This window comes from Callospermophilus lateralis, chromosome 3 (assembly GCF_048772815.1).
Source record: "Callospermophilus lateralis isolate mCalLat2 chromosome 3, mCalLat2.hap1, whole genome shotgun sequence".
Lineage (NCBI taxonomy): Eukaryota > Metazoa > Chordata > Mammalia > Rodentia > Sciuridae > Callospermophilus > Callospermophilus lateralis.
Window position 1 is genome coordinate 103,365,224 of NC_135307.1, and position 20,287 is coordinate 103,385,510.

The 20,287-nt window shown below is 34.7% G+C and overlaps 1 protein-coding gene across 2 annotated transcripts in view; it reads right to left on the minus strand.

Moving 5' to 3' along the window:
- Adam10 (ADAM metallopeptidase domain 10) overlaps positions 1-20,287 on the minus strand; it is a 159,775-nt gene that overhangs the window by 82,049 nt on the left and 57,439 nt on the right. For both annotated transcript variants that reach the window (XM_076850856.1, XM_076850855.1), the window contains exons 3-4: positions 12,334-12,452; positions 5,057-5,215 (exon numbers count right to left, since the gene is read on the minus strand). In XM_076850856.1, the coding sequence (XP_076706971.1) occupies positions 5,057-5,215; positions 12,334-12,452 (278 nt within the window). The remainder of the gene's footprint in view (positions 1-5,056; positions 5,216-12,333; positions 12,453-20,287) is intronic.

Below are 20,287 nucleotides of genomic sequence, written 5' to 3' on the forward strand. Positions count from 1 at the left end.
TGAGCCAGAAGGATCAAAAGTTTGAGGCCAGCCTCAGTAACTCAGCAAGGTCCTAAGCAACTAAGCAAGACCCTGTCTCAAAATTAAAAACAAATGTGTGAGGAATATAGCTTAGTGATTAAGAACATGGGTTCAATCCCAGGTACCAAAAAAAAAAAAAAAAAAATTGAAGCAATATCCTGAAATTTCCACAAATGAGGACATTTCTACAAGATTAAGGTCTCCATGTTGAAATGGTAAAATAACAAAATTAAATTAAGTACAGAAACTAGGGGTCTTTCCACTGAAGCACAAGATAAAGGAGAAACAAGTATAGCTATAAATAATACACATGTTAAAAAGTAAGAGTGTCCTACTATCGTGAGGCAAATTCAAGCTCCCTGGGCTTTCCTATACCAAATACAAGAAAATAAATAATAAATGTGAAACAAATCAGAATGAACCCAAATATTCGGCAGCTTTATGTATTTATCTTTGCCTCTTAGGTAGTAAACAAAAGGATGCAAGGGTGCATGCACTAACTAAACAACTAAAGACTTCAAGCTATCACAGTTCTATGACCTTAAAAGTGGTCCAAGTTAAGATTATTATTATTATAGTTTATGGAACAGTGTTTTTCTGTTTCTTCAAAATAAGCCATGCTCAGAGACAGAAGATTAAGTGGTATTCTTACCTTGTCATAACTGTTCGCACTTCTATGTCCTAGAGAGTTCTTTTTATTACCTCAATACAGAATAGAACAAGTGTGAATTTTAAGCTGGTAACTATACAAAGTCATCACCATCACATCTAACTCGGTATCAAAGCATCTGGAACATGTTATTAAATATTTTTGCTAAAAACTGTCTCTGTGTTCTGGTACAGCTTCAGAAGCATTCCCTAAGGCTCTCCAGAAGAGCAATATCATTTTCACTGAGGTTTTATACATTTATATGTACAGCTGCAAAAACAGTATTAAGAGGAGAGCAGTCAAATCCTCATCAGAATCCCTACCCAAGGTTGTTTCTGAGAGTAACACATACAGAGATACCAAATCCATTTAGGCATATACAATGATGTAAACAATCAAATAGTACTTCCATCATGAAAATAAATTACTGTCACTCATGTAAATTATATGAAAATAATAATATATGTTAAAGGACAGCCTCTTTCTTTTAATTAGGTATAAAACAAAAACACCCATTACTAAATATATTTAGGAGAAAATTTGGCCTAAAGCAGCACAAGATGCAAATGTATGATTTGAGGGAGACTTACAAATTTCAGTAAAGCCCCAGAAATCCCTGGAATAAAGGACAATTAGACTTCACATTTTTTTCCCATGGGTGAAACAAAAGAGCATGAAAGAGCATGAAGTCCACAATCAAGTGACCTAAATCTTCGAAGTATTCTTTTCCTCACCTATCAAGAAGGAATAATATGCATGTCTATATTTTGTAAAGATCTGGTGAGGATGAAGTTAAATAATGCAAGTAAAGAACTTTATATCATACTAGGTACATATTAAGCAAACAACTCTCTTACTGCTAGTTTTAAAACCTTTAATATTCTAACACAGAGAGGCTAAAGGGTCAATTAAAAGTAAATTGTACCTAGAATAGGAGTACATAAAAACAACGTGCAAACAAGTGTTACCACCTGTTTTTGTTTAGCATGCAAGCTAGGATGGTATTTACAATTATAAACAGTAGAAAAAAATCAAAAGAATATTTTGCATCTTATGGAAATTGTATAACAATCAAATTTAAAATGTCCATAAAATTTTATTAGAAAATAGCCATACTCATTTTACATGTTCCTTTGCCTGTTTTTACACTATAATGGCAAGTCACTGCAACAGAATTCACATGGTCCTCAAAGCCAAAAATATTACTATTTATAGGCTATCTATATTATAGAATAAGTTTGCTAATATTGGCCTAGAATCAATTACTTCTGAAAAATTATTGAAAATCTTGATGCATATCTATAATTCCTCAAGAGGCTGAGGCAGGAGGATCACAAGTTTAAGGCCAGCCTATGCAGCATACGAAGATCACAAGTCTCAAAAAAAGAAAGAAAAAACAATTATCATTATTACTTTTCTGTAAACATTGTAATTTCAAAACTATTCAAAGAAATTCCTTCCTATGCTTTCACCGTCATATCACTACATTTCATTTACCTGGTAAGTGACAAACAAAATCACTTTAAACATTCCTACTTGTTATGATCTGAATATGAGATGCCCCACCACCAACCAAAGCTACTGTGTTAATGCAGGAATTCAGAAGTGATATGAATGGATTATAAGAGCTATTAGCTGATCAGTCCATCCTACTTTAACTAGGCTGACTGGGAGGTAATTACAAGCAGGTGGGGTGTGGCAGGAAGACCTGAGTGGCCCCTTTCCCCTTGATCCACTGCCTAGGGCCCACAGCAACGGAGTCGGTAATCTGTGGCCTAATACCTCTAAAACCATGAGCCCCAAATAAACTTTCCCTCCTCTAAGTTAATTCTTGCCAAGTATTTTGGTCACAGCAACAAAAAGCTGACTTTAGTAGTTTAACACTACTTTTAAGTATTAATACCACTACTGATATTTAATACTGAAAAGAACATGAAAAGGCCTTCTTACTGAACTTATAATATATCTTATGTTATAAATACATAATGAACATATATTTACCTGAATGAGTATAAAAATAAGAACCAAAATTAATAATAAAGTTAAATAGCAAAAAGAAAAGAAAACTAATTTGTATCCAATGTCACTGATCCTCCAAGCTAACCCATCAACCTTGGGGAAAAAGAAATGTTAGCATAAATTAAGATATTTGAAAATTACTGTAACATGAAAAATGGGGGAAATGTAATTACAAGAGAGAAATGAAAGTGAAGAAAAAACAATGTGTTTGAACTCTGTACAAGTAGATAATAAGGAGGAAAATGGAGAGAGAAGGCACAGTAATAAAAATCATAAGAGGCAGAACAAACAGAAGTACTAAAAAGTACTAAAGGGAAGTGTAAAACAAAGTAAAAGTATGATTATAGCACAATGGGAAGGAAAAAATAATCTGCCAAATTACTCTTCCTCTTAGACCTTTCCCTAAAAGGTCTTGATTTTGGGGGAAAAAAAAGCATTCCAGGGATAGTATTTCAAGATTTCACTAAGCATTTATGAATAATCCACTGCACAGATAAATGGTATTTGGAATTTAAAGGAGCAAAAGAAATACAAACAATATTGGAGAAATTTACATACCCTGATAGTAGAGGTAAATTTACAAAAAGATTAAAATTAAGAAAATTACCAAGCAAGGCACATACCATGTAGATGAAAATTCTGTTAACAGAAAGAAAGAAAATCCACAGAATACATATTCCTACTAATGCAAAGTAGTTTGGAGGTTGAAGAGATACGCAGAGTTTGAAATACCAGGAGGTAAAGCTGGAAGAGGACTCGAATATGGATGAGTGAAAATGCAGGCAAGCAGTGTTAATGAATTTATGGGTTAGTAAGTTGTTATGCTATTTTCAATAGTAATTCAGCATCAGCAATAACAAGCAGTTGAAGAGACAGAAGTACAGAAACTGTCAGAACTGATGGAGCAAAAAAAATTAAAATGGTTGAGGTTTACCAGTATTTTACTAGGAGTGAGAATGCAATTATTGATAATATATTCATGTCTGTAGGGGAAAAAAATAAAGCCAGAAGGAAGCTACCAAATTAGAAAAACAGGCGAAAACTGAGATGAGCCTAATAACAATAATAAATAAATAAAATAAAGAGTATTATTTTATTTATGAAACACTTATATTCTTAGAGGAATATACACACGTGTGGGGATTATTTTGGTTTGGTTTTGGTTTTGGTTTTTTTGGTACCCAGGATTGAACTCAAGGGTACTTAACCACTGAGCAACATCCCCAGCCCCTTTTTATTTTTTATTTTGAGACACAGTCTCCCTAAATTGCTTAGGGCTCACTACTAAGTTAATGAGGCTGGCTTTGAATTTGCCATCCTGCCTCAGCTTCCCTGTGTCACTGGGATTACCAGCATGTGCCACTGTACCTGGCATGTTTTCTATTCTTAAAATACAGAAAAAGAATTCTCCAAATAAATTATCATTATATAAAGACCACAGAAGAGGACAAAATCCACGATTAACCTGGAGTCTTACCAAATGTTATGGTTTGGATGTGAGGTGTCACCAAAAGTTCATATATAAGACAATGAATAAAAGTTAAGAGAAGAAATGACAGGGGTTACGAGAGCCTTAACCCAATCAGTGAATTAATCACCTGATGGGATTAAGCTGTGACTGAAGGCAAGTGGGGTATGGCTGGAGGAGGTGAGGGGTGGGGGCATGGCTTTAGGGTGTACATTTGTAGCTGGTGAGTGGAGTTTCTCGCTGCCTTCTGATGGTCATGTGAGCTGCTTCCCTCGGCCATGCACTTCAGCAATGATGCCCTGTCTAATCTTGAACCCAAAAAAATGGAGCCAGCCACTTATTGACTGAGACCTCTGAAACCATGAGCCCCTAAAGAAACATTTCCTCCTCCTCTACAGTTTTTCTGGTCAGGTCTTTCAGTCACAGCAGTGGCGGGGGGGACATCAAACTGAGATCAAGTCATTATTTCAATATTCCAGAAAGACTCAAAGGATTTAGAAATCACAAAAATAGCTAAAATGTTCCATAAATATTATATATACATGATAACTTATATAAGAAGATAATGATGTTATACCCTCAGTAGGCCATAAAAACACTGGTGTAGGCATTAGCCTGGCTGATATCAGAATATAGCATTCCCGATTCAACTGGATCTGACTGACTGACAGTTCACACAGAACTGGTTTTAAGCAGGAGTGATGTGGATTGACAAGAAAACTGACCCACTATATAAATGCATTATTCATTTAATTGAGACTTTTTTTGTAAAACTGTTTTCTACCCTGATAAATGTTTTAGGAAAGAAAATAGCTCAGGCTTCATTTGTCTTCACATAGTTCTAACTATTCTTATGCCTTTTTATAAAAAGTTACTACTGATAAAATTTAAGTACTTACTAATATCATCTTCATGATAAATGACAGAGTGAAAGGGGAGAACTCGGTCTTTAATATATCTCTCTGCTGGCTCAACATAAAATGTTCCACCACGAGTCTGGATGAATCCTTCAAATCTTCCATCAATAACAGACCCATGGCTAAAACTTCCTTCTTCACCTATTAATAAAAACAACAAATTCCTCAAATTTTAATTTGCAAATGAAGAGTAAATTCATTATCCTTTAAAAATCAATTCTTACACATTTTTTTCAAAAATCCTGAGTGCAAATTTACTAGGGAAATTAATTTCCACATAAAAATATCAAGTTGAATTTGAGATATGAACAACAACTAGCATTTAGCTGAAACATATAATCACTAACAATGAAAAATAGAACATCAGTCTTTTTATTGGTTCTTTTTAGTTATACATGACAAGTGAATTTTTTTGGACACAATTATAGATGCAGAACTATAATTTGTTCTAATTCAATCCCAAGTATGTCTCTTTCCTCTTCATTACTCCTACCACCATTCCCTTCCCTTCACTCCACTGATCTTTCTGCTATTACTTATAGTTTGTTTTTTTCGATTTGTATCTTATGGATGGACATAAATATATAACTGTGGTATATTCATACATGTACATAGGAATATTAGGTCAGATTCATTCCATTGTCTTTCTTTATCCCATCTCTCCCCCACTTCCCTTCATTCCCCTCCTTTGTCTATTCCACTGATCTTACTTCTATTCTTTTTTTATTCTTCCTACCTTATTTTGGATTGCTTCCACATATAAGAAATAATATATGACCTTTGACTTTGCGGATTGGCTTATTTCACTTAGCATGAGAGCCTTCAGTTTCATTCATTTACCAGCAAATGCCACAGTCATTCTTCTTTATGGCTGAGTAATACTCCATTGTTTATATATACCACATTTTCTTTATCCATTCTTCTATTGAAGGGAATCTAGGTTGGCTCTACTGTTTAGCTATTGAGAATTGTGCGCTATAAACGTTGATGTGGTAGCATCACTATGGTATGCTGATTTTAAATGCTTTGAAATATATACTGTGATATGGAGTAGCTGGGTCAAATCCATTCCTAGTTTTTTCAGGAATCTCCCAACTGCTTTCCAGAGTGGTTGCACCAATTTGCAGTCCCACCAACAATGTATGAGTGTACCCTTTTCCTCACATCCTCACCAATATTTACTGTTACCTATATTCTTGATAATTGTCATTCTTAGATGAAATCTCAGTGTTAGTTTTAATTTGCATTTCTCTAATTGCTAGAGATGTTGACAATTTTTTTTTTTCATTTTTGTTGACCATTTGTATTTCTTCTGTGAAGTGCCTATTCAGTTCCTCTATTTATTGACTGGGTTATTTGTTTTTTCTCCCATTCTTTCTCTTCACACTCCTGTTTCCTTTGCCATGAAGAAACTTTTTAATTTGAAGCCATCCCATTTACTGATGCTTTTATTTTACTTCTTGCACTTTAGGAATCTTGCTAAGGAAGTCAGTTCCTGAGCTGATATGTTGAAGACTTGGGCCTACATTTTCTTCTAGCTGGGGTAGGGTTTCTGATCTAATACCTAGGCCTTGATCCACTTTGAGTTGACTTTTGTGCAAGGTGAAAGACAGAGGTTAAATTTCATTCTAGTACATATGGAATTTCCAGTTTTCCCAGCAGGATTTATTAAAAAGGCTATCTTTTCTCCCATGTATGTTTTTGGCACCTTTGTCTAGATACTTATGTGGGTTTGTCTTTATGTCTTACATTCTATTCCATTGGTCTTCATGCCTATTTTGGTGCCAGTACCATGCTGTTTCTGTTGCTATAGCTCTGTAGTATAATTTGAGGTGTGGTATTGTGATGCCTCCTGCTTCACATTTCTTGTTAATGTTAAGGATTGCTTTGGCTATTCTGGGTTTCTCATTTTTCCAAATGAATTTCATGACTGCTTTTTGTATTTCTGTGAAGAACATCACTGGAATTTTAGTGGGAACTGCATTGAATCTGTAGAGTGTGTTTGGCAGTATGAACATTTTAACAACATTAATTTTGCTTATCAAAGAACATGGGTAGTCTTTCCAATCTTCTAAGGTTTTTTCAATTTCTTTCTTTAGCGTTCTATAGTTTTCATTATAGAAATCCTTCACCTCTTGTGATAAACTGATTCCCAAGTTTGTTTAGGTGGTTTTTTGGTTTGTTTGTTTGTTTTCCCTTTTCATTTTGAAGCTATTGTGAATGGGATAGTTTTCCTAATTTCTTTTCAGCAGATTCACCGTTGTAGTGTAGGAGTGCAATTCATTTATAGGTGTTGATGTCATATCCTGCTACTTTGTTGAATTCATCTATGAGCTCTAAAAGACTTCTGATAGTTTTTTGGATTATCGCATTGGCAAATAGATATAATTTGAGATCTTCTTTTATTATAATTCATAAAATTTAATTTCCTTCTCTTGCCTAATTGAGCTGGCTAGAGTTTCAAGGACTATGTTGAATGGGAGTGGTAAAAGTGGGCATTCTTGTCTTGTTTTTGTTTTTAGAGGAAATGTTTTCAGGTTTTCTCCATTCAGAATAATGCTAGCCTTGGGTTTGTCATATATAGCCTTTACAATGTTGAGGTAAGTTCCTTCTATCCCTAGTTTTTCTAATGTTTTAAACAAGAATGGATGCTGTACTTTGTCAAATGCTTTTTCTGCATCTAATGAGATAATCATGTTATTTTTGTCTTTAAGTCTGTTTAAAATATCACAGGCTTTTTTTCCTACTTTTTTTTATTTGTCCCTTTAGATACACATGACAGTAGAATTTATTTTGACATGTTATACATACATGGAGTATAACTTATTCTAATTAGGATTTCATTCTTGTGGTTGTACATGATGTGGAGTTTCGCAGATCATATATTTATATATGAGCATAGGAAAGTTATGTTCGATTCATTCTACTGCCTTTTCTATTCCCATCCTTTCTCCCTTCCATTCATTCCCTATTGTCTAATCCAATGAATTTCTATTCTCCCCCCCCCCCACCATACACACTTTAATGTTGTTAGCATCCATATATCGGAGAGAAAATTCAGCCTTTTGTTTGGGGACTGGCTTATTTTACTTAGCATGATAGTCTCCAGTTACATCCATTTTCTGGTAAATGCCATAATTCCATGCTTCTTTATGCCTCAGTATATTCCACTGTGTACATATACAATGTACTTTTTCTTTACCCATTCATCTGTTGAAGGTCACCTAAGTTGGTTCCATAGCTTAGCTATTATGAAATGAGCTGCTATAAACACTGATGTGGCTGTGTCACTGTAGTGTGCTGACTTTAAGTCCTTAGGGCATATACCAAGGAGTAGAATAACAGGGTCAAATGGTATAGAACATCAATCTTTATGGCAATCATTCCTAGCATCTAGCCCAGTACCTGGCATCCACATAGTAAATCAACTAATAAGTAACTGTTAAACTAATTGTTAAACTAACTTAAACTTAGAAGCAAGGAGACCCACTAGTAAAGTATACACCTTCAGAATAAATATACTCAAAGAATCTTTTTGAAAATTTTGCTTTAAATATTGTAAGAAAAAAAAAAACTCCTTTCCCACCTGACATACTAAAGTCTTTTGACTTCCTTGACACCTTGAGGTTTTTATAAAACCATTTTAAAATGGAAACACGTTAAGTATTTCAAAAGCAATTTGAACAAAGGTATATCAACAATCCCTTTTGAGATATTGGACAAAGATTTATAATACTTTTCCATCAATTATAGTTTTATAGTGAAAGAAAATACTGGAAGGAGGGCTGGGGCTGTAGCTCAGTAGCAGAGAACTTGCCTAGCATGTGTGAGGCACTGGGTTGATCCTCAGCACCACATAAATAATTAAATTAAATAAAGGCATGCTGTCCAACTACAAATATAAAAAAATAAAATACTGGAAGGATACTTTGAGATTTTAATAAAGTCACAAAATCTGAGCACCAAAATCAAATGATATAAAGGGGTGAAAAATAGAGAAAGAGGCTTTTACTTAATTTTTTCCATGCTGGGGATGGTACTCAGGGCCTCAAGCATGCTATACCAGTACTTTACCACTGAGCAACACTCCCCAGTTCCCCTATTCTTTTCGGTTTTGTTATTGTTTAGAGTTAACTTCTAGCTATGTTGCCCAGATTGGCCTCAAACTCCTGGACTCACTTTCTTTTGTGCTCAAGGTATCCTCTTATCTCAGCCTTCCCAGTAACTGGGATTACAAATTCACACCTTCTACCCTTAAGGAAGTTTTAAAAGTCATATTTACTGAAGCCAGGTATGGTAGTATAAGTCCTTAAACACAGCTACTCAAGAGGCTGAAGAAGAAGGATCAAAATCCCTTGAGACCAGGAGTTGAAAGCAAGACTGGGCAACATAGCAAAACCTAAAAAAAAAAAAAATGTCTAACTCTCATTAAACAGGCTTCCATGGGCCCTATCCCCAGTATCACAAAAAGAAAAGAATCAAAGAAAAAAACAGGCTTTCCCCATAATTTCTTTTTAGTTTTGTTTTATCCCATGCTGGGGATTAAACCCAAGGCCTCACACATGCTAAACACATGCTCTACCATTAAACTTATATCTCCAGCACCAGGCTTTCCATACTTTCTTGTTAGGGATAATTAGTTGACTTTGAATTAATTATACACTGAAATATAATTAGTTGACTTTGAATTAATTATATACTGATAGTAAGAGCCCAAGACACATATTTTAAATTATATCATTTTTATCTGCAAATTCATTTATACACTTTTACTTTTCTTGAACATCACACAGCAAAAAAGGGCAGAGACTATGAAGTTATTTGATCACCAAGATAAATGATCAAGAAAGTAACAGTACACTAGATTGATATAAAAACACTTTCCTTTGGTTACAAAATTATAAGAGCACAAAAAACATTTAAAAACTAGCATTAGTCTATAAATAAGAAAGTTTACATATAGAAACGCCTCATTTACTTGGCATAGTCAAAAATCTAAAACAGTTCTATAAGCATTTATGTTCTCATAATTTATGATTGAGTGAAAATCTAATATATAGAAATAAATTTCAATTTCTCTTAAAAACTGGGGATCATCTTGAGTATTTATTAACGTACAGTTACAACACAATGACATTTTGCCCTCCTCCAGTACCCTAGAAGACTCCGACTGTTTTTTTTTAACATTTTTACATTTTTTTTATTAGTTGTTCAAAACATTACAAAGTTCTTGACATATCATATTTCATACATTTGATTCAAGCAGATTATGAACTCCCATTTTTACCCTATATACATAATGCTGATTCACATCGGTTACACATCCACTTTTTTACCTACTGCCATATTAGTGTATGTTGTATTCTGCTGCCTTTCCTAACCTCTACTATCCCCCGTCCTCTACCCTCCCCTCCCCTCCCATCCCCTCCCTTCCCGTCTTCTCTCCCTACCCCATCTACTGTAATTCATTTCTCTCTCTTGTTTTTTTTCCCCCTTTCCCCTCACTTCCTCTTATATGTAATTTTGTGTAACAATGAGGGTCTCCTTCCTTTACCATGCAATTTCCCTTCTCTCTCTCTTTCCCTCCCCCTTCTCATCCCTGTTTAGTGGTGATCTTCTCATGCTCTTCCTCTCTATTCTGACTCCGACTGTTTTTAAAGTTATTTTATGACTTTTATAATTGTTCTGTTCTTCCCACACTATTTGTCATATGTAATTTTTAAGGTTAAGTGTGCCACTCATGCCTCCGAACAACGTTTTTTGTTGTTGTTTGTTTGGTTTGGTTTTTGGTTCTGGGAATTTAACCCAGCCAGGGGCAGTTTACTACTGAGTTATATCCCTTTATTTATTTATTTATTTACTTACTTGCTTACTTACTTATTTTATTTTGAGACAGAGTCTTGCTTAACTGCTGAGGTTGGCCTTGCTAAACTGCTAAGGTTGGCCTCAACCTTGCAATCCTCCTGCCTCAGCCTCCCAAGTCACTAGGATTACAGGCATGTACCACTGCACCCAGCTCCTTACAACTTTTTAAAATGATGTCAAGAGAGAAATTTGTTAGAACTGAAGAAAATCAAACAGAATCTCATGAAGGAAGAACCTGAAAAGATTTTCAAATGAATGGCTTCATCACATTATTTTTAGCTAATATAATCTTTGCTCTGTTTTTGGTGTTTTGTTTTTTTTTCCCTGTGTTCTTACAAAACACAATTAAGTTACTGTTAATTTCTTCCTTGGAAGATCAGAAAATCAAAAGCCATCAAAAAAATTTTTTTAAAATACTAACAGTTTGTAAGTAATTAAATGTCAAAATTTTATACATTTCAAAAATATTTATACCTTTCAGAAGCTAGTTATCTCATAATTCACATAAACATACATGTAAAGACAAGTCCAAAGATCACTTCTTTTTTCAAAAAACACCTACCCTTCACAACTCACTCATTCTCATCAGAATTTTTTTTTTTTAAACAGGATAAAGAACTCATAAAATTTACTACAGGTCTAAGGTATTAGCATATATTATGCTCAAAGAGGATCAAGGTAGATCACTCTTATTCAGGGATTATTTTTATAGGGGCTTGGTTTGAACTTCTAGGGCAAAGGCAAGTGGCTCATTGTGTGGAAGGCTGGGAAGAAGAATGTGCAAAACTAGCAGGATTGTCTTGTGATACAGAAGAAATCTCCTAAGTAAGAATCACCTGTGGTCATCTTTGTCTGAATCAGTTGTCAACACCTCCCCACCCCACCGTCTCTTCTTCCCTGATGTGTAGCCATGATTCCATCTAACATCCATCCCCAGGAATCATCCAAATCTGAACCAAAGATCCATAGCACAGACAATATAGCTGCTTTTTGAGTGCGGACTTCCAAGATCAAGGGCCCCAGATGACAAACTGGCAGGGTTGATTCTTAATTAAAGAGAATCTGAGCATCTGCTAGTACTCTGGGAAGCTAAATGGAAAGGTATTCTGTCATTTTCACTGCCTCCAACAGTCTGAATTCTATGTTCCCTCTCCTCAAGATTTGTATTAACTTTTCTGAAATATCTGCTATGCCTTGCTTTTCCTTTTTTGTTAACTGGGGGAAAAACCCAGGACCTCAAGCATGCTAGGCAAGCACTATACCACTGAGCTACCTCCCTGCCCCTTATACTTTTCTTATGCCTTTTTTTTTTAAATATATACTTTTTTTTAAATATATACTTCCTTGTGTTAAAAAAAAAATTAAAGAAAGGGATTATGTAAGGTTGAACTTACCATAAATATGTCCAGTGTAAATATGAGAGGTATCATAATCAAGTACTTTATTTGATGTTTCTACTTTAAATTCATCACTAAAAAGGGAAGTATCCCTCTTCATTCGTAGGTTGAAATGTCTGCAAATGGGATGGGAAGGGAAAAAAAAACTGAAATTAAAAGAATCCAAAATGTAAACAACTATTTGTTTTTTGTTTTTTTTAAATAAGTCTGGAAAATGTGAGTTGTGTCACACAATTTGCCAACTTGGGAAAGATACTGACCAAAATTTTCTTACAAAAGCACTGTCAACTTAGTGGTTGTGGTAGACTCTAAATCATATATAATTAAAACAATATCTAGGATATATTTTAAAATAATGCGGACAGGCCAAATCTTACATAGTAAAACAAGACCATTCAAACAACAACTAAGTTACTGGGAGATAAAAATCAAGCATCATGACCCAATTACTATTATTCACCACTACTTGTACCCATCTTCTCTCTCCAGTAATCTGCAGTTTTAACATTTTCCCATAACTTTCAAAACTCTAATAAGTTAGCGTACAGCAAAGAGGCATCTATTTAAGATAAGATAATTAACATCTCTTCTCAGAAAGGCAAGTGTGCATGCTTTCTTTTACACAGACATATCTCTCCCCCCCCCTCTCTCTCACACACACACACACACACACACACACACACACACACTTTCAACTCCTTAGCCTTGGAGCTTCTAAATTCTTACAAGTTATAATTAGGCCTTCTTTAATTTGATAACTAGAACTTCAAAAGACCAGGACATTGCCTGAAATCACAGCATTCTAACTGTCCACTATAAGGAGAGAGAAAGACTGAAATACCAAAGTGAACTAAATGACATTAGTCACTAATCTTTAAAATATGATAAGAACATAGGGGGCAGAATCAAACTTGAAATCAAATCTTAAGCCTGAAATTTATTAGCCCAAGATTCCTATGAAGACAATGAATTCTATCATCTTGTGAAATTATTTTAAGGTTTAGAGATTATAATATATATAAAGTCAATATAATGGTTGGCACATAGGAGATGCACAATAAATGGCAAAAAAAATGGCTATCATTGCTCTTTAAAGTATCATGTACTCTTTGTCTTTTGTCTACACATGGAAAATTTATAATAGTCTACACATGGAAAATTTCTACTCAATGTTTATTGTGACAAATAAAAAAGAAGTATGCGGGTATACTATTTTATCTTACAAATATGTTCTGAAGAGTACCATAGAACCATTGTTTAAAACAACATAGATTTGCAACATATTGAGTGGTATGAATAATAAACCAAGTCACTGCATATGTACACTTTTGAGATGAATAAACTGATACAAACTCTGTAGCAGGAAAACTGTTAAAAAATTAATTACAAAAGCACATAGCTGTTAATACACAAATTCCATGTCTAGAATTTTATCTTATGCATACCTGCACATAAGTGAAATTACTTTCATAATATAAGACTGTGATATAGGCCAGGCACAGTGGCACAAGCCTGTAATCCTAGCAGCTCAGGAGGCTGGGTGTTCAAAGCCAGCCTCACCAAAAATGAGGCACTTGGCAACTCAGTGAGACCCTGTCTCTAAATAAAATACAAAATAGAGCTGGTGATGTAGCTCAGTGGTTGAGTGCCCCTGAGTTCAATTCCTGGTACTTTTCAAAAAATAAATAAATATATTTTTAAAAGATTATGATATAGTAAGAAATATATTGGCTTTTGCCCCCAGGTCCTGGCAAAAAGTTCCTAAAACCCTTGAATTACCCTGAAAGACAGGATTATCTTTCAGTCCTATTCAAAAGTCTGTTTCAAGCACATCTAACTTTAAAATAATGAAGTGACAGAGGGTGGAACTCCTAAACAGTCCAAGAATGGAGCTGGTCATCTGAAAGACCAAGTGATTAGAGTGTTGGAATATCAGTCCCAGCCAAATCAATGCCTAGGACTACAGGGAGAGTCATTATTAAGATCTACAACAACTGTTTAAAAAAAAAAAAAACAATAAAATCTGATTAGATTCCAAAGTGGAGAACACACAGAGATGCTGCAAAGATGATGCACAGAGAGGTATGGAAGCTCTGTGCCATTTCCCACATACCTTATCCTTGGCATCTCTTCCATTTGGCTATGGTTATTCCTGAGTTATGTCCTTTATAATAAACTGGAATTAGTAAGTAAATTATTTTCTTGAGTTCCATGAACAATTTTAGCAAATTAACTTTAGGAAGAAATGGTGGAACTCCTGATTTACAGCAGGTTGGTCAAAAGTATAGAACCTAAGACTGGTGTCTAAGGTCACAAAGCAGTCTTATGGAACTGAGCCCTTAAGTTATAGAGTCTGAGCTAAATCCAGGTAGTTATTGTTGGAACTGAATTAAACTGAATTGTAGAACACCCAGTTGGTGTCTGGAGAATCAAGAGAACTGGTTATTGGTGTTAGAAAACATTACATAAAGAATATTCATCTTACCAATGTGATTGGGAACTGAATACAGTGGTACACACCTATAATCCCAGCTACTCAGGAGACTGAGGTAGGAAAATCAGAAGTTGTAGACCAGCCTCTGCATCTTAATGAGATCCTGTCTCAAGACAGATAATAAAAAGGGCTGGGCATGTAGCTTAGTGATAGAGTGCTCCTGGGTTGACACCCTGAGTTGGCCCCAGTACCACACACAAACAAAGGTTAAGATTGGGAACAATCAGGTTGGGGTTGTGGCTCAGCAGTAGAGTGCTCTCCTAGCATGTACGAGGCCCTGGGTTCGATTCTCAGCACTATATAAAATTAAATAAATAAAATAAATGTATTGTGTTCAACTACAACTAAAAAATAAATATTTTTTTTAAAGACTGGGAACAATCAAGCTATTTTGTGGTATTTTTATATAAGTATAAATCGCAAAGCTGAAAAAAGAACATAAAATTTTACATGTAATGAAATCAAAGCTCCATAATTATAGTAAGATTTAAAGGGGGGGGAGAGAAGTACAGAAAAGGGACCAAGCCATTTCTTTGAAATGATCATAAGGGAAAGAATGAATATACCCACATTTTCTGACGAGACTGTCTGTATGAGATACACATTGCCAGAATATGCATCAAATCTCCTGAAGGATGCCCAAGATAATTAATAAGAATGGCCATCTCCAGGAATGGGAAATGGTTACTGGGAAACAAGAGGGAAGGAGATTTTACTGTATACCTGTTTGTAACTTTTGAATTTTATATATGAATATATATGAATCTATTTCTTATTCAAAAAAACATTCAACTTGAGATAACATCTTGATATATAAAAGGAAAAATTCTGCTTTTTATTCAAAAAAATATATTTCAACTTCCAAATAACTGTCTTAGAAATAAACAGTAGAGAAGCTTTTACTGAACATGCCTTCTCATTTAAAAATACTGTTTTTGAGTGATACATGTGAAACAACTATTTTCAGACAATAGGCAATAAGCACTGAAGGCTGTGATCTCTGAACAAGGAAAAATGAACAGGATGAGCCATAATTGCTCCAGCTTTCTGCTTGGAAGAACTTTAAAGATGGGGTCTCGCTTTGTTGACCAGGCTGGCCTCCAACTCCTGGGTTTAAGGGATTCTCCTATCTCAGCCTTCTGAATAACTGGGATTACAAGTACCTGCCACTATGCCTTTCTGGACCATGACTTAAGAAAGATGAAACCCCCTGGATAGCACAGTGTCTTGCTAAGTCTCAGAGACAGAGGAGGCACCTAGATTTTGCAGGGCAAAATAGGTGAAAAGAAGATGCAACATTGAAAAAGAGCTACAGAAATCTGCAAAGACATTCACCATTTAATCTTTGGCTGAATAATAAAAAGGATACATAAAGGAAGATTCCACATAAGCAGGCCAAAAAACAATTACTGGAAGCTATTAGTTGACCAATTGCTAGATTTTTTAAGAGATAGAGATAATTTTCAAGTTCTGATCAAGCACAGAAAGAAACTGTTGTCATTCAGTAGACAACTAAGAAAGGCTACTTCTTTAAAAAAAAATAGGGGCATGCTGGGGATATAGCTCAGTGGTAAAACACTTGTCTCGAATAAGTGAGGCCCTGGGTTCAATCCCCAGCACCACAAAAAAAAGAAAGGAAAAAAAAAAATAGGGGCAAACTAGGTCTAGAGTAAGGGCTACTTTTGACTGTACCCTAACTTTAAAAAAAAAGAAAAAGCTTAAAAACAAGTCTCAAAGAGGGGCAAGCTGATTCACAAGTTACTGTACTATTCAGCAAAACAAACCACACTTTAAAAATAAAAATAAAAAAATCCAAACCCAGTTAAACTAAGGTACATCTTTATCAAGGAATAGAATTTAGTAAAAAGGAACAAACTATTGACAAACACAACTACTTGTACAAACCTCAAAAAATTTACATTGAGTGAAAAAAGTCAATCTAAAGAAATGTGCATTGCATGATACCATTTATGTAACATTCCTGAATAATATAATTATGAAGATGTAGAACCAATTAATGGTTGTTAGACAATTAACAATTGTGGCTATAAAAGGATAAAAGATTCTGTGGCGATAACAAAGCTGAGTATTTGAATTGTGGTGATATTTACACAAGGTTATATGTGATAAAGCTACACTGAATTGCACACAAACACATGGAACTGGTAAAATCTGAAAAAGCTGTATACATCACACCGATATCAATCTTAGTTTTAAAACTATATATTTGTGGGCTGGGGCTGTAGTTCAGTGGTGGAGCGCTTGCCTAACTTGCACAAGGCACTGGGTTCGATCCTCAGCACCATATATATGTAAAATAAAGATATTGTGTCCACCTAAAACTTAAAAATAAATATTTAAAAAAACTATATATTTGTATAAAGTTGTTAAAATTGGGGGAAACTGGAAGAAAGGTGCCCAAGAACTTCCTATATATTTCTTTGAAACCTTCTGTGAATTAACAGTTGTTTTAAAAGAAAGAAGTTGTTTTAGGCCAGGTGCAGTGAGTGGCATATGCCTGTACACCCAGCAACCCACCCAGCTACTCGGGAGGCTGAGGCAGGGGATCACAAGTTCAAAGTCAGTCTGGGAAATTTAACAAGACCCTATCTCAAAATAAAAAAGGGCTGGGGATGTAGCCAACTAGTAGAGCAATTGCTTAGCATATGCAAGGCCCTCGGTTCAATACCTGGTACCACAAACACACAAGAGGGAAAAAAAAAATTATCAGATATAAAAAGGAAAGAAATAAAATCCAAATAAGAGCAGGGGAAAAAAAAAAAAAAAAAACACCACTCAGTTAAGTGCTAAGGATGTCTACATGCCTGAGGCCCTGGTTTGATCCCCTACACAGTCCAAAAAGAAAAAGAAAAAAACAAAAACAAAAAAATACCCTGATGATGGAATAAACAGACAAGGATTTTATTGTCTATATATTGTAAATATGTTTAAGAACATAAGTGTAAAACTTGAAAAAACATGAGCATAATGAGGGGGGAAAAAAAGCTACAAGAAGAGAAGGGCAGAAATGGCGGGGGGGGGGGGGGGGGGGAATGTATCATGATCATGTGAGTTTATTCCAGGAATGAGAGGTAGGTTTAACATTCTAAAATCAATCAATATAACTTACCAATTTGAAGGGAAGAAAAACTACAAAATGGTCTCATTAGTAGTAGAAAAAGCAACTGATAAATTCTAGCACTCACTCAGAATAAAAAATTCTCAGCAAACTAGGAAGACAGGAATTTCCTCAGCCTGATAAAATACACTTATAGAACACCAACCTCTAATATCATATTTAAGGACAAAGACTGAACAATTCCCCCTTAAGGATGGGAATAAGGCAAAGATGTTCACACTTGCCACTTCTCCTCAACACTGTATGAAATGTCCCAGTTAGTTCAATAAGCCCAGTTTGGAAATGAAGGGATAAAACTGCTTTTAGTTTAAGACAACATAATCATCTATGTTGAAAATCCTAAAAGCTCTATTGAAAAACTACCAGAAATACTAGAAAAACTACTAGAAATAATTAGTTTAAAACAAAGTCAGAGAATAAGACTAACACGACAAAAATACAATATTTTATGTACTAACAACAAACAACAAAAATGAAATTTAAAAAGCAAACCCTACTAACAATAGCATTTTTAAAAAGTACTTAGTAATATATTTAACAAAAGATGTACAATGCCTTTATGGTGAAAATTATGAAACACTGTTGAAAGACACTAAAAAAGAAAGAAACTAAAGAATCTGAAGATTCAATAGTATTAAGATGTCAGGGCGGGGGTAGGACACAATATAATATGCATTTAGCATTCATGAGGCACTAGGTTCAATTTCCAATGGGGTGGAGGGGAGGTAAGAATGTAAACTATTTCCAAATTATCTATAGATTCAAAAAATTCCAGATTTTACTATAGACATTCACAAGGTAGCTCTAATATTTACACCCCACCCCACCCTGACATCTTATATACTATTGAATCTTTAAACTTACTGTGGGCTGGGATCTTGGCTCAGTGGCAGTGTGCTTGCCTCACACATGTGAGGTACTGGGTTCAATCCTCAGCACCGCATAAAAATAAATAAATAAAATAAGAGTATTGTGTCCATCTACAGCTAATATATATTTTTTAAAAAAGACTTACTGTAATAGTTATCAGTTCACTACCTCTGGGATCCTAATCTACACTACACTGCCTTCTTGGAACCTATAATCACTTCTCCTTTCTCAGTGGTAATAAGTTTTGTCAGCAGAGGGCTCTGAAGTAGCACTGCAGGGGTAAAGTACCTTTCTTGCGGGTTCCAGGGTACTTTCTTTCTTGGCATGCACCTGGGACACCTGTGGCATTCACACTCAAGCAAAATTTGTTATCAGTTTTGACTGATAACCTACATAACATCTGCCAATATTTGCCTACCGTCCATGGACCAACTCTGATTCAAGGAAGAAGTTTCTCTGATGGGCTCCATAATCCTTGCCATTACAGCTGAATCCCAATGGAAAAGAGACCCAATCTCTCCCTCAGGTCCAGTTTTGTTTTCTTTTCTTTCTTTCATCCCTTTTTAGTAGCTAATTATTAGATAGTAATTCTTTATATTAAACTTTAATTCTTCAAAATATTCTATTGGTTTTCTGTCTCCTAACTGGACTCTGTGGAGTATATTTAGCTACAATAATCAAAACGGTGACATACAGACATGCACAGATCAACCAAATCAAAGACATAACAACAATCCAGAAACAAGACCTCAACATGGAAATCAAGGCAATTAAATGGAGAATGGATAGGCTTTTCAAAGACTGCTAGTAGAACTAATCTCCATACCAAAAATATTAGTTGAGTCTTAATTTCTGTCATACAGAAAAATCAAACTGAATTGGATCACAGACTTCCATGTAAAAACTATAATAAAACTATCTAAGAGAAAAAGATCATGGCCTGAAGAGTCAAAGTATCTTAATACACAAAAGCACAATCATAAAATGGACAATAAAAATTCAAAACTTCTGCTCCGTGAGAGGTAATAACAAAATGAAAAGGCAAGCTACAGTCTGGGAGAAAACATGTAATTAATTAATTAATTATTTATTATATATATATATATATATATATATATATATATATATATATATATATATATATATATATCTATCTCTGACTGTGAATTTATATCCAAAATAAATAAAAACATTTTATAGCTCAATTTGAACAAACCCTTCACAAAAGAAGACACTTCTAACTAACAAGCACATGGTAACCTACATAACATCATTAATCAACATGGTAAAACAAATCAGAACCAGAGTCAGACACTACCATTCACCTCCCTAGAGTAACACTTCCAAATGCTTGTAGAATGTTGAGCACCTGGAACTCTCTCACACACCGCCAATGGTAATGCAAAACAGTACAACCACTACAGAAAACTGTTTGGCAGTTTCTTATA